The sequence below is a fragment of the Protopterus annectens genome, chromosome 6.part1 (genome assembly GCF_019279795.1).
Source record: "Protopterus annectens isolate FY-2018-M chromosome 6.part1, PAN1.0, whole genome shotgun sequence".
Classification (NCBI taxonomy): Eukaryota; Metazoa; Chordata; order Ceratodontiformes; family Protopteridae; genus Protopterus; species Protopterus annectens.
Window position 1 is genome coordinate 442,123,683 of NC_056738.1, and position 15,621 is coordinate 442,139,303.

Here is a 15,621-nt window from a genome sequence, read left to right on the forward strand (position 1 = left end):
CAACTGCCACTTCATTGTTTCATTCAAACTTCCAGTAGTTTATAGTAAATAACAGTACAAAATACCAGAGCTGGATCATGGCCTAATGGGGCCCTAGGCAGGGTAATAGATCGGGGCCTCCCTCCCCAGCCATTCCAGTGTTTCAAGTGTTTCATTACTTGGATATTTCTCCATTACCAAAAACACTGTTCAAACATGTCAGCATGCATACTGTTTTCTTATTTACTTTTACAATGATTACAGATATCGAAATAAAATACCACAAACAGTGGTAGCCATTTGCTAAACAAACAATACAGTCTCGCAATGAAAACATACTTAACTAGAGCAGTAAAATTCTCTGCCCATGAAACTCACATTCATTAAAATGGCGTGAAAACCCACATTCAAAGAAAATACATCTGGGCAGTAGAGGATTAAGTTTATATCTGGGCTGTTTTCAAACCATAGGCTCCTTGCACACATTTTTAGGGGCATTCATACATGGATGTGTTCTTTGATTCACCTTCCTGATTGTATTATATTATATTCCTTTTATAATACAGCACTTGTTAGAATGTGTTTTAAATTTGTAGTTTTAAACATTCTTCTAGCAAGCAATGAAACAAAATGTATGAACCAATAATGACAAAACTACCCATTTAAGAAAATTTCAACTGTAAAAGGCTACTCAAACTTCTGTCATTGCAATCCGCCAATATCACTCAATAAGTACAATCTGTGTAGAAGTAAAAGTCATACAAATAATTTCACATTAAACAGATCTGTAACCAATGAACAGAGTGCTACTGGCAAACAACTTTACATTTCAGCGTTTCATCTGCAAATTCAGTGCCTGCTGCCCTTGAAGAATTAATTGCCTGTTAAATTAAAAAATGGTAATCTGGTAATATTGCAATAGGGAATGACTAACAAACCAACAAGTTTGTAGTTACTAGGCATCTCATACAAAGGAGGAGGACATACTCAAGAGTGTATAACCCTTACCCCCCCCTTAAAATTCACCAAATAATCAGCAATCGAAAGGGCACTGCAATATCAGCACTTCATCTACATGGTGTGGGAGTAGAATCCACAGCCTTCTGCACCAAAGGCAATTATGATACTAACACTGCTTTCAAATTGTACAGCACAAACAGTGACTGCCATTTGGTAAAGAAAACAGTTAATTGCACATTGAAAACAGACTTAGCATAAGTAACAGTAAACTTATCTTCCCTTGAAATTCACAATTACATGAAAATGAAATGAAATTTATAATCCCTTGAAAATGCACCGAAACAATTCCATGAAAACATACTCGAATGCAAACTCACAATTCCGTCAGCAGCCTAGTAGTTGGTATAGAGGATTCAATCTCTTGTCTCCACTGAGGCTCACAATTCCTTCAGCAGTCTGGTAGCTGGTGTAGAGGATTCAGGCTCTTGACTCCTGTAACCAAGTTACAGTGTCAAGCCTGATCAAGTTAACTGACTTACCTACCCTCCCCCCTAACTAGGACATTATATACCATAGGCTAACTCCATACCTCTCATCCTCTTAGCATAAGAAATCTGGACAAAGCCTAAAATAATGGGGGGACAAAGGACCCACAATAGGAACAGATTTTAAATATTGCTCTTATAGACTTAGAAAGTTGCGAGAATAACAGCATTTGTCTTAGTGTGCATTGTGTAAAGGAAATTAAGTCTGCAACTCAAATGTATGACATTATTTAGTTATTCCAATCCTCATTGATTTGCCAGAAAACCACAAATGTTGAGGAATAGGCCAAAAATATGAGGCAAAAATAAGGAAACGCTGCAAATATCTGGACAGTTGAGTGGTGTGCATATTTCTCAACCTCTTAGTGCAAGAAATCTAGACAAAGCCTGAAACAAGGGGGATGCAATGGCACAAACATAGGGAAAGATTTTAAATATTACTCTTTTTAACATAGAAAGTTGCTAGAATAAAAGGATTTGTCTTTGCATGTATTTTCTGAAGGATATGAAGCCTGAAACAACATATATGTCATTATTTAGTGACCACAAATTTTATGAGAAACAGACCAAAACTATGATGCTAAATCTGGACATTTGAGAGTTATGTTAAACACACACACAACTACTTTCTCTCTGCTCTCACACAACAACATATACAAACACACACAGACGCGTGTGCACACTTACCCTTTCTCTGTTCTCACACACACACACACACACACACACACACACACACACACACACACACACACACACACAAACATGCACACACACACACACACACACACACACACACACGCACACACACACACACACACACACACACACACACACACACACACACACACACACACACACACACACACACACACCTTTCAGTTCTCACACAGCAACAGATACACACACCTACTTTCTCTCTGCTCTCATACAGCAACAAACACACACCTACTTTCCCTCTGCTGTCACACAGCAACACACACACACACACACACACACACACACACACACACACACACACACACACACACACAAACACACACACACAGACACACACCTACCTTCTCTCTGCTCTCAGAGAGCAACACATACACACACATTCTCTCTGCTGTCACACAGCAACACACACACACACACACACACACACACACCTACCTTCTCTCTGCTCTCACACAGCAACACACACACACACACACACACACACACACACACACACACACACACACACACACACACACACACACACACACACACCCTTTCAGTTCTCACACAGCAACAGATACACACACCTACCTTCTCTCTGCTCTCACACAGCAACATACACACACCTACCTTCTCTCTGCTGTCACACAGCAACACACACACACACACACACACACACACACACACACACACACACACACACACACCTACCTTCTCTCTGCTCTCACACAGCAACACACACACACTTTCTCTCTGCTGTCACACAGCAACACACACACACACACACACACACACACACACACACACACACACACACACACACACACACACACACACACACACACACACACACACACACACACACACACACACACACACCTCTCACATAGCAACACAGACCCACTTTCCCTTTCATACATTAACAAATGGCTAGTTTAAATTTCATACACACACCTAATCTCACAAATAGCAATACACACCTACTTTCTCACACAGCAACACACACACTCCCACACCTACCTTCTCTTTCATACAGCAATGAATGGCTAGTTTAAATTCCATACACACACACACACACACACACTTACTTTCTCACACATAACACACACACACACACACACACACACACACACAGACCTTATCTCTCATACAAACAGAACGGCTAGTTCAAATTATGTAGACATACATACACACACTTTCTCTTTCATACATAAACAAATGGAAGCAGTAGTTTATAATACACACACACACACACACACACACACACACACACACACAGTTAAATTCCGAGTGTGGACTGTGTTTACATATGTGTTGGCATGTCCTCCTTAAAGGAGAAGACACCACCACTACTGAGTGAAGAAGTTATTATTGTTATTATTTTTTTTAATTCTTGAAACCTCCTGGCCAACTTGCAGCTATAAAAATGGGAGGGCGCTGCCCCCACCTTGCTCTATAGTTCCGGCTTCCTTGCCTTGTTTAGTTTGATTCCAGTGGCTGACAAAAAAACAATTGCTAGAAAATGGAAATCAAAGTCTAAACCAACTGTATTTAAAGTAGTTAGTACTGGAAGTGGGATCTTTAGAAAAGGGTAACAGCAAATGAAACTGTGGGAACAGTACATATAGAATAATGTTTTGGAGGAGGAGTGAGGTTTAAGGGAAGGCAAGAAATGAGCAATTTATGTAATGTTGGGTTGATAATTGTACAGAAGAATATATGTGATGTATAATGTTTGTAACTGTGAACGTTTTCCTTTATATAAATGTACATTTGCATATGTCTTAAGTGATAATTCAATAAAGGTGTTAAAAAAAGAATTTATATACATACTAAGTGTGACAACTTGACAAAATGGCAAAAACAGAGCATCCAAATGGCTATGTAAGACTGCTAATGGACCATTTATCTGTCACCATAATTAGTGTTAAATTTCTGACAATAATATATCATGAACCTTAGCTACAAAAGACACATACACAACTTTATCTTCTTGTAATTCCTTTTCCTGTACATAAGTGTTTAAACTGGAGAAGGAACATCACACAAGTCCAGTGACAAGAAAAGTTCTCTATTCAGGAGAATAAATAGGATTTTTGCTTCTTATGTTTTGACAACTCAGTAAAGAAATATTTAGGCCACGATGATTTTAACCAGCATTCTAAGGAGAAGTTCACTACAACACCCAAAATGAAAATGAAATGTCAAATTCAGCAGTAAAGGCATGTGAACTAAAGCCACTGAGGTATATCTTTGAAAAGATGTCTTGTATGTGAGATTTCTCTATGAAAGTTTTGGATAATAACAACAAGAGCGTGTTCAATTACAAATCACACACAAGACCTAAGTTCTAACCTCAGAGCTTCCACTGCAACACTCTGAATTTGACATCACAGCTTTAGCTGGCTGAAAGCAATGCATTACACCCACAGAATATCACACAAATATATATATTTTTTTCTAGTGAAATATAGATTACTTTTATTTCTGGTTTATTGGCAGCTCATTAAAGATGTACTTTAGGGCATTGCTGTGCATAGCATACAAACCCCAACATATCCTTCCAAGATCACTGTTGCAGTATTTTCAATAGATGGAGATATCCCTCCAAGGATAGGTATATCTCTGACCTGCATACCAAAGCCTTGGTGCTGCCTTCTTGCATTGTATGTGCACTGTATTATTAAGCCCAAAGATGGGAGGTACATAAGGGATGTGCATATGTGAATTACCTCAGACCTTCTTTGCTTCCAGCCTGAATACATAATTTGTCTTCATTATCGGTCTGTAAGACATATAACTGGTAAAGTTTATTAGCCACTGTGCAAATATGCACCCCATTGGGGACCCTTCCTCTTCTTATTGTTATTTTCAATTACTGTACATGTCACCGAAGAGAGGGAAATGTGGCTGTGGAAGGTAAATTCCTCACAGGGATCACCATTTGAAGTGCCATTTGCCTGGAGAAGATCATAGTTACAAACATGTACTATCTGTATTTTCTTGGTCCCAAAGACCCTTCATGGCTGTGAATATATGTAGAAAACCAAAGATTCAAAGAGCTTGTACATAACACAATGTTGTCTGAGCCTCCTAGCCCTGATGTTTGGCCATTTACTGAAAAAGAAGTCCAAAAAGGCTAAACATGAGGGTTTTGCTATCCAGCCTGATCTGTACTTTTCTATTTTGTCACTTGAGGAATCCTCACCTTGTCCATGTCCTTTAGCTGCCTTCTCTATCATGATCTCATTGGAGGTAGAGATGGAGTGTCCCACTCACGTGTCCACTATGGCTGACCATATGCTTCAAACGATAAGGGGGAATCTCAGCTGGTTATCTCTGAGTGACTAAAGGGCATTCCTCAGATATTTGTTAGGGAGGAGGTACCCACTTCCTTGACTGAAGTTCATCAGGGCTCTCAGCCACCACAATTTGCACAGGCAGATGTCATACTGAAGAACAAGCAGTAGACCAAACATACTTCCCCCTACTCAGCCAATAAGAGAGCCTCAAAAAGAATGGTAAGAGTTTACACGAGGGCTGAATAAAACTATTGTCTCTCAAGTCCCCCCAGTACTTTAAGGTTGTTCCTGAAGCTGTTCATCTCTCTTCCACCCCTTTAAAGACACAGATGTATTTTTCCTTTTAGGATGAAGATCAGGATTCAGAAGACGATTCTCTGCCATATTCTTCTCAAATCCATTCACATTTGGATATTGCATGTGATGAAGATAACAAATTATCTCCAGATTCTCCTTTAGAGGAGCTTTCCTTCCTGGGTACTGTGCTTAAATTGATGCATCATTTTGAATGGGAGGGCAGTGAGATCTGTAATGCTTAGCAGAAGTATTATGATCTTTTATGACATGAGTGCACCCAAACCCTCTGCCATTCCCCCTGTCCTGGATGCCATTTTGGAAATGATTATAATGCCTTTTTGAATCCAGAATTCCAACTTCCTGGTTCAAAGAAACCTAATAGATTTTTATAAATTTCTTGATGCTCAGAAATTCCTTTATAGCCGCCCCCCCCTTTTTTTGACCCAGCTGTGATTTCCTTTTTGACAGAGATGCTAACCAAGCTGTTTTCCTTCCCTAATGTTTTGCTTACAAACAAGGAAAGCAGGTCTATGGACAAGTATGGTAAAAAAAGTTTATACCTCTGCCAACTAACCTTTAGACAATTAATTATCAGACCTATATGACCAGGTGTCTCATCCATCATGTCTAATCAGGGTCATGTGATTAATGCCTTGGCTGAATCAGAGAACAAATCCTTATTTGCTTAACTCTGCATCTTATGTGGCCAGACACTATCAAATTCAGTTATGATGCTGCTGATGCACCTTCTCAACTGTCTGCTTCTAAATCTTTTATCCACAGGTATTCCTAAGTAAGAATCCAACCAGTGGATATCAAGGCCAAATTCCTGGATTCCCCTTTGGATGAACAACATCTGTTTGGTTCTGCAGTGGCAGGCCTCTTCAGATCTTTACAAGAAAAGGTGAAAGTTATGCAAGACTTAAAATAGATTTTCCTTTCCCCAGTATCCAAGTTCCTCATTTACATTTCACCAGGATCCAATTTCCAGAGGAATTACACAGTTGAGGCTGATCCTTTTGTTTGGAGAGATCAAAATCAACCCCAGAAAGGTAACCAAGTTAAAGGAAAGGAGATTTCAGGATAAAAAGGGGAGGGTGTCAAGAGTTCTAAAACCCCTGTTCTTGATAAACCTGCCTAATTTTGACTCTATACCTTTTCTTCCCCTCCTCCTTGCCCAGGTTGCCTTATCCCTAAGACTTATTCTTTCTCTACCAACCTTTAAGTCAGTCAGAACAGGCAGGAGGATTCTTTCTGCCATAGAACAAGGTTACAGAATGTCTTGGAAGACTCTTCCACCTTTTCCTGGAATCTCTCAGCCCCCTCAAAATCAGTTGCCTTTTGTTCTTCCTCTTTTACAGAAACTTCTGTCTCAGGGAATTATTCAACCACTCCTCCCTAAGTCAGTCAAGAAGGGGGGTTTACCGCAGGATGTTCCTAGTTGCCAGAAAGGGGGGCACATGGAGGCCAATCCTAAACCTATCCTTTCTTAACACCCTTTTAAATGTTTCAAGTTTCAGAATGCTAACACTCCAGTCTTTGTTCCCTACAATTCTCCCTCAATTTTCATGTCACGTTGGATTTGGAGGAAGCATACCTCAACATTCCTATCCACCCTCTTTTCAGAAAATGTTTGAGATTTTCTCTCTCTTCATTGCATTTTCAGTTTTCTGCCTTATCTGCTGACCTTTCTACCCCCCAAGAGTATTCACATACTGTCTTTACCTTTGCCAGACTTAAGGGAATAGAGATATTCCTTTATATGGACAACCTTCTTCTACAAGCTCCTTCTGAGGAAACTTTCCTGAAGGATCTCAGTTTCACAATGAACCTTCTACACAGTCTGGGGTTCACCATGAATCTAAAGACGTCTGTTTTGACTACTTCCCATGACTTGATTTTTCTAGGTTGCAGGATCGGCACTATCAATGACAGTTTTCTGTCCTATGAGCAGCTTTAAGTTTTTGAAGCAGTTTTTCCCAAAACTTCTCCATATATAGATGACCTCAACAAGAGAATACTTGAGAGCCCTGAGGTATATTGCATCAACTATCCCTATTCTTCAGTATGCAAGACTCCACATGAGGAAGTTACAGTGGTACCTTAAGTCAATTTGGCTTCAGCACAGTAACCCCTTACACGTCCAGATCCCTGTCTTGCCCTGCATCAGGAAGGAGTTACTTGGGTGAATCAACCAGATTTCTCTCAACCCAAGAGTGCCCTTTCTAGTTGCTGCTATTTGCAATAAATTTTACAATCTGACCTGGAGTAGGCAGCCTGCTCCAACAACATCAAGGTTCAGGGGGTTTGGTCAGCTAAAGAAAGAAAGAAAGAAAAAATATATAAACATCAAGGAGATGAAGGCTGTTATTCTGGCCCCCTCAAGATCTTGGCGGACAACACCATGGTCATGTGGTACGTGAACAAGCAAGAGCGCACCAAGTCTTGCACCTCTACAGATTAGCCTTGATGGTCTCAAAGATTGCTATCCAACACAACCTTCTTATTCATGTAGTATATATGCGCCCAGAAAAGAACACAGTGGCAGACACTTAGGTCCAGGGCAGAGAGGTCTTGCTAGACATTGTCTATCGGTGGTGAATACCCAAGATAGACTTTTTTTGCTTCCACCCACAACTGGCAGTTAAATCTGTTTTGTTCCAGGGAACTATGCCCACAAGCATGAAAGATGGACACTGTGTCATATTCTTGGAAGTGGAGATTCTTATGTGATTAACCTCCCCTACCACTTATACTAAAGGTCCTTCACAAAATCATGAAGGACAGACAAACATATCCCTGGTGGCTCCCTTTGGGCCCAGGCAACACTGGTTCTGTCTTCTTTTCTACTTGGCTTGGGGCAATCATTGCACATTACTTCACAGGATGGACTTTCCTACACAGAACAAGGCCACTCCCATTCACCCTCATCTCAACACTCTGAAATTACGTATTTGGGTGATAGAGTTTTGATTTCTTTCAGGAGATATGCTTCAAACTTTACAGGAGGCTAGAAAACCAACAACTAGAAAACATTATGTTTCAGAATGGAAGAGATTGACTTTGATGGTCATTCCACCCTTCCTTGTTTTCCACAAAGATATTGTCATCCTTAGAACTAATCCTTCTTTCTTGCCCAAGGTGGTTAATGAGCTGTCTTTGAATCAGTCTATCAGTCTCCCTTCCTTCCTTCCCTTATCCACAGAGCAGAAGGGAAAGAATTCTTCATTCATTGGATGCACATTGGAAACTTAGACTCTACCTGAGCAAAATTAAAGGCATTATGAAGTCAGAGCAGCTTTTTGTCTCTTTCCAAGAGAAGAAACTGCGTTTGCCTGTCTCTAAGGAAACTGTTTCTACTTGGATTTCTAAAGCCATTTCCTTTTATTGTACTTTTCATGGAAAACTCCTCACTTCCCTCAACCAGAGCATTAGCTTCTTCTGGAATTTAATTTTTTTCTAGCCTTACTAAACAAGTCAGGGTTTCTCTTCATCTTCAGGAGACATGGGTGTCTGTGCTGGATCTGAAGACTGCATACTGATCCTTTTTGTTATCAAACTCACAGTGGGGGAACAGCAATCCCCCCATATTTGGGGAGCTGTACACAGCATGTTGACCAGATGTCCAGTTTCAGCAGTTGCAGCACTTGAATTGAAGATCATCAAAAATGTATCCTCTGTGGGATGGCTGCCCTATTCAAGTCCATGCACAAAAGTAACTCTGTTGCCACATTCAGTTTTTCCTTCCCTGCTGATACTCCCTGTGTTAGGAAATGAATGATAAAAGTAATATTTCTCTTTTCCCATAGAAAATAGTTCTGAGAGCTTTAGTTAATTATATTCAGAATACTAGAAATGCTGTCCCTGTTCTGTTTAGCGATACTATAGTCATGGCTAATGGCCAGGACCTTTCTCTGTCTCCAATGTCAAAAAGATACAAGCATCATAACTTCTCTGTCTTATGGCTACAAGTCTCATAACTGTTCTAATGTCAGATTACATTTAAGAAATATTCAGGAATATGTTAGACTTTTGGACTTGAAGCTTCATTTGATTCCCTACCAAGTCAAGGAACTCCATTGCTGAGTGGCATGAACTCAAATTATTATGGACAAGTTCTTTCTACTCCAACACCTCAGGTACTGACATCAGATGCATCAGGCATGGGTGCACCACACACCAGAAGACATGTCTAGATCGGTGATTCAGTTCCATATTGCATATCCACTCTGCCTGAGCATGAAAGAGACATTGGTGGTCATTTTTGCCTTATTCTATGGGCTTTTAAGAAGTGTTTGAAGGCAGCAGTTATTCAGCTGGTGGGGAACAACACCAATATCATGTGATACAGTAGCAAACAATGAGGTATTTACTTTTACTATCTGTGCAGAATGTCCTTGTAACAGTGGAATTTGGCCCCGCTTTCGTTTGATAGCCAAAGACATCTGAACAAATACAATAAAGTATATATCATGATAAATTAGAGGGCTATCTGCCCTAATTGTCACTATAGAAAAGAGCTGCTCTAAAGTATAGCATGGTTTCAGGATAGGGACCAAGACATTGAAAGGTTTTGCAGTACGTCACTAAGTGTGTAATCACAGACAACACAAGTAAAGATCCAAATTAAATAATACCTAAAAAAGATAGGTAACTGGATGAAATGTTTTCTTTATTTACAATTTGTTAACTAGATTAATTAGCTGGTCTGTTGACCTTTTTCAGTTAACCCGAGTACATATACAAATGCACTTGCATATGAGATAACATTACCATAGAAAAAGTTAGAACTTTTAGTTAGCAATTCTGCAAATGCAATACAGATGCAACCAGAATAAACAATGTTGTTATATATCAAAGTCAAATTCAAAATAAACATTATTGTCATTTAGAACTACACAAGTGGAGCCTAAATGAAATTCCGTGCATCAGCTCAATTCTTGAGATTACAAAGGAAAGTGAAACAACATGTACAAGTAGAGGAATAAACATAACTAACAAATATGATACTACTCCCAATACACGCAAGAAAAAGCAGAGACAATTACCAACACACATATAGGAAAAATACCCTCCCCTGAGTTAAATTAACTACCCTATTTAAATGAAAATAAAACACACTACAGATTGAAATGCCTACTACAGATTGAAATGCCTAAGTTATTTGTCTAATATTGCACTTGAGTGAGTTTAATAATACTGACTATGGATATAATAAATATTGCACTTAACTTGAATATATGTAAGTATATACTTCACAAATAAATATAAATTGACTTATTATGTGTCCAAAACCCTGAGACTATTGTTCTAGTTCAGAAGTCTAATCACTGTAGGGTACAAACTGTTACTGAATCTTGTAGTCCTGCAGAGAATGCTGCAATATCTCCTGCCTAATGCCAGATGCTTAAACAGTCCATGCACAGGATGTGTGTTGTCCTGTATTATTTGGTGGCCTTTTGGATGCTTCTTGCAGAGTAAAGATGTGTTGATGGAAGTTTGGAACCTGTTACCTTCTCTGCAACTCTCACCACTCTTTGTAGCGGCTTCCTTTCTGTAACTCTGAAACTTCCAAACCACACTGTGAAGTTGCAAGTGAGGATGTTTTCTATTACACCTCTATAGAAGGTGGAGAGAATATGAAGAGGAAATGCAGCTTTTTTCAGCCTTCTTAAAAAGTGGAGGCATTGGTGCACTTTCTTGACCATTTGGCTGGTGCTTCCTGACCACGAGTGATCCTCTGATATGTGTACACCCAGGAATTTTGTACTCTTAACCCTCTCCACACTCTCACCATTGATCCTGAGCTAGGTGAGCACTCTCACCATTGATAGTGAGCACTGGGTGATCACAAGTGCTAGGTGAGCACTCTCACCATTGATAGTGAGCACTGGGTGATCACAAGAGCTAGGTGAGCACTCTCACCATTGATAGTGAGCACTGAGATATATACAGCTAGCACACCTGAGCTAATGTATTACATATAAAGATATTTACAATGATACAGTTCTTGCTCCAGAGAGAGTTGAAGCTTACAGAATATCGCATTAGCCTATATCCCTACAGCAGTTGCAGTTATCTTCCTTGAATAGACATTGCTCAGCATGATTTTTGAAGGTTTGTAATGTTGACTATTTTTAACCTTCATTAAGAAGGCTGTTCCAGATTGCTGAGGCTAACCTGGAGAAGGCCCTGTCACCTATGGCATTTTTAAACTTTGGCCTAATTAGAGTAAAGAGTATTGTCTTGGGTGCTTCTTGGTGAGCAATTTGTTTCTCAAATTGAAAGTAGTCTTTTAAGTGGTAGGTAGTAACCAGAATTAAGAATTTTTTTACATTTAAATTAAGAATTCTTTAATTTAAAATATTAAATTAAAATATCATAAAGAAAGGTTGGTATGTTAGTAATAGATAGCGATTTTATTTGTTTTAATAATTAATAGTGATGCTTATTCCCGTCTGCAGAGAGAAATGGTTAAATGCTAACTTTCCTCAGTCTTTGTATTTAAACTGAGGATATTGCTACTTTTATAAGGAATGGTTTCACTTGTGTTTCATAAATGAAATACTCCATTCTGTTTGTACCTTAAGGATGAAAACAACAATAGTTAAGTCACTTTTACAACAGCAGAGTTGCTTTCTGTAATTTTTTTGTATTAGCATATGGTGAAGTGTAATATCACTCAATCAATGGTTATTCAGGTTAAATTTGACAAAAAAATTGTTCTTTATGCCCTTATTAACTTGGGTGCTATAATATTTGTATAAAATTATTCTGGATTGGTTAACAATTTGGAAGGTAACAAACATTCTGTTACCAGTAGTTTTGTTTGTCTTGGAATTTTGCAAACTTTCTGTCATATGAATTATTAATGTCAATACCTCTTTGATTACTCTAGGAGCCGACCTACTGTTGTGGACTGCTTTTCAAACCCATGGCTTCAAGATGCTTATCTGATGAAACTCAGACGTCAAACCTTGACGTTCACGACAACAAAGCTGAAGGAATTCCTAGTGGAGCACCAGAAGAAAAGATCAGAAGTAGCAACAAAGCACCAAGTGCTCTTACGCTCCTACCATGGTACCCAGCAACCCCCAGCTCCAGTAACTCAATGACACTTGTGAGGCTCCGAAAGTCAGAGGAACATTCCACTCATCGACGGTACATGCGTATATATGTAAATGTGTGGAAGATCCATGTAGAAGGAAACACAACATTGCTGGTAAAGGAAGATGTTGCATTGCAAGTGTGAGTCTGCAGCACTTAAGACCAACGAGTTACTCCAATCGGGGAGAAGTTAATAGCACATATACCTCAAGAACCATTGGAAAGAGCTGTTAACCCATTAGCATGCATGGTGCATGAATCTGAGGCTACTCCATTGTTCCAAGTCACATATATCAACCGAACAGCTGCTTCACCAAAGAATATAATGTACCTTGTTTACTTAGCCAAAGCCTATTGTATGAATATTTCTACACTGAATGTGTTTAAATTAATTTGGGCTTGGGTGCTGGAACTATGATGTTTTTATTATTTAATGCATCTGGAGTAAATAAATCATGTGCAGACTTCTTGCTGTAGATCAGAATACAAGATGGGGCAAAAGTAACTGAGAAAATCTACTCTACTATGAGGACTGCAGCTTTTAGGTTTCCGCAGCTTACTGAATCTGTATGAATTGTTGCATTTTACATAACACAGATACTATGAAGACATTTTAAAAACAGTTCTGTCACATATAAGACACAATGCTAGCTGCAAGGCAAGATGATGCAGTGCTTGAAGAGGACTAGGCCAGAAAAAAATGTGGGTTCTGGGCCTACTTTCAGATGTTTACAAGGTACATTTAAAATCAATCTTACACAAGTTAGAGTAGTAGAACAATCTAACGTACAATTGGAGTTTTCTTGAGACAGTAGAATATTAACTACGCAATACTACAGATATATTAGAAGACCAGAAACAGAAGTCTTCTTTATATTATGCTAGTTGTTTGATATATAGACTTTCCAAACTCAGGTTTCTGTTCTACACACCCAGTTTTAATTAATGAAGATATTTTATTAGAAGACACTGAGAATTATCTCGGTTTCAGAATATTGTTCTACTTTATTGCCAATGATACCCTTCCTACCATAATAGCTCCTTGGCTGTTATTGCCTTGTCCACGGCACACATATGAACTGGTAGCAGCTTCCATATTGCATAATAGGATGCATTCAGTGAAATACTCACCTATCCTGGGACAGGCAAGCAGTCTGGTAGAAGGAATGTGTATTCTGGCTGCCTAAGATGCCTTTGCACACCACCCTTCCCTGTGCTGTATACGGCTGTTACAAGTGACTGAAGGTAGAACAGTAAATGTTTGACTGATTTTTATGACTTTTTCAAACCTGTATAAGCACAAAGTAAGTGTAGAAAGGTAACTTCTGTGAATGTGCACACCAGTTGTAAAAAATTGTTTGGTTTTACTAGGACTGAATTTTAATTATTCATTCACAGTAAGTGGCCCTATGCAGGAATTTTTCTCACTGCATTCATCTCAACAGAGTGTGCCTTAGCCCCAGATTTTTTTCAGATTTTTCTTTTCTTTTGCTTTGTTTTTATTTTTTTTATATAGGTATTTTTTGTGGTGCATTTGTTTAATAGAGGTCTTTCTTAAAAACAGTTTACATATGCACTGCTTAGTACATGCCTTGCATAGAACTCATTTAGAAAGGAATATACCATGCACCCCCCCCCTCCCAAGACATACACACACACACACACACACACACACACACACACACACACACACACACACACACACACACACACATTCAAACAGCACAGACACTGGGCAGTAATAAAGCATCAGATCCTAGAAATGGAGCCCACACTACCTTTAAAAGACTAATGCAGAAAACTTAATTTCCTGTTCTGTAAAGGGAATGGCATATTCAGTTGGTATCTTAGCATGGGTAGCTACATAACTCGGAATGTCCAGTTTATGTTGACAAACCAGAATTTAGGTTCATAAAGAAGTTTCACTTTAAACAAAAAGAAGAATTCAGATATAACTGTAAATATATTTTTAATTATGGTAATTTATTTCAGTGTCATTACTCTTGTGCATGAAATGTTTAGTTGAAATTTACATAACTGTAAATATGTGTATATAAGACAACACGCACACAGTATGTGTGTATTTATTTGATATATATACACATACATACACAGCTTATGAGTATTGGATATCAGATTGTGTGGGTTGAATTTTGTCTACAGTGCCACTTTTTTGATTTCTGGATCTATCATATTGTCTGGATTTTAGTGCTATAACTGTTAAATTAATCATGCTGTTGATATTAGGAAATGACAAACTGACCAGTACATTCACTTCACAAGCTATGAAGGAAATGACTTTTTTGGACAGTCATGCTGTACTGTGAGGTCCACTGAAAAGCTTGACAATTATTAGTAAGTTAACAGGGGTATTAATGTTAGACCAGCAACCATGACAGTAAGAAAAAGATGTCACTGACAAGTGAAGGAATGACTGAATATTTAATAAGCAATGTATGCACAGAGCGGAGCTAAAGCATCCCTTCAATGAAGTGTGATAAAACAGAGCTATGCAATATGCATTTAGTAACAAGCCATAGTGTGCAACCATCCCTACTTGGTGACAGTCTGTTGTCTGAACATGCAAAGTTACTTCTCAGCAGACCTATGAATAATAGAATAAAGTGCGCTGTAATTTGAAAGAACCATAGACAGATAAATGCTATAGATATAGATATAGATGGAGATGGAGAGATACAAGAAAATAATACTGCATATCCCTGTCAAATAAG

General features: G+C 38.7%; 1 protein-coding gene across 2 annotated transcripts in view; it reads left to right on the plus strand.

The window, feature by feature from the left end:
* The window catches only part of SPEG (striated muscle enriched protein kinase), a 2,687,905-nt gene extending 2,674,383 nt beyond the window's left edge, over positions 1-13,522 (plus strand). For both annotated transcript variants that reach the window (XM_044075871.1, XM_044075873.1), the window contains one exon: positions 12,681-13,522. In XM_044075871.1, coding sequence (XP_043931806.1) covers positions 12,681-12,897 — 217 coding nt within the window. In that variant the 3' untranslated portion in view covers positions 12,898-13,522. The remainder of the gene's footprint in view (positions 1-12,680) is intronic.
* The last annotated feature ends 2,099 nt before the right edge of the window (positions 13,523-15,621 follow it).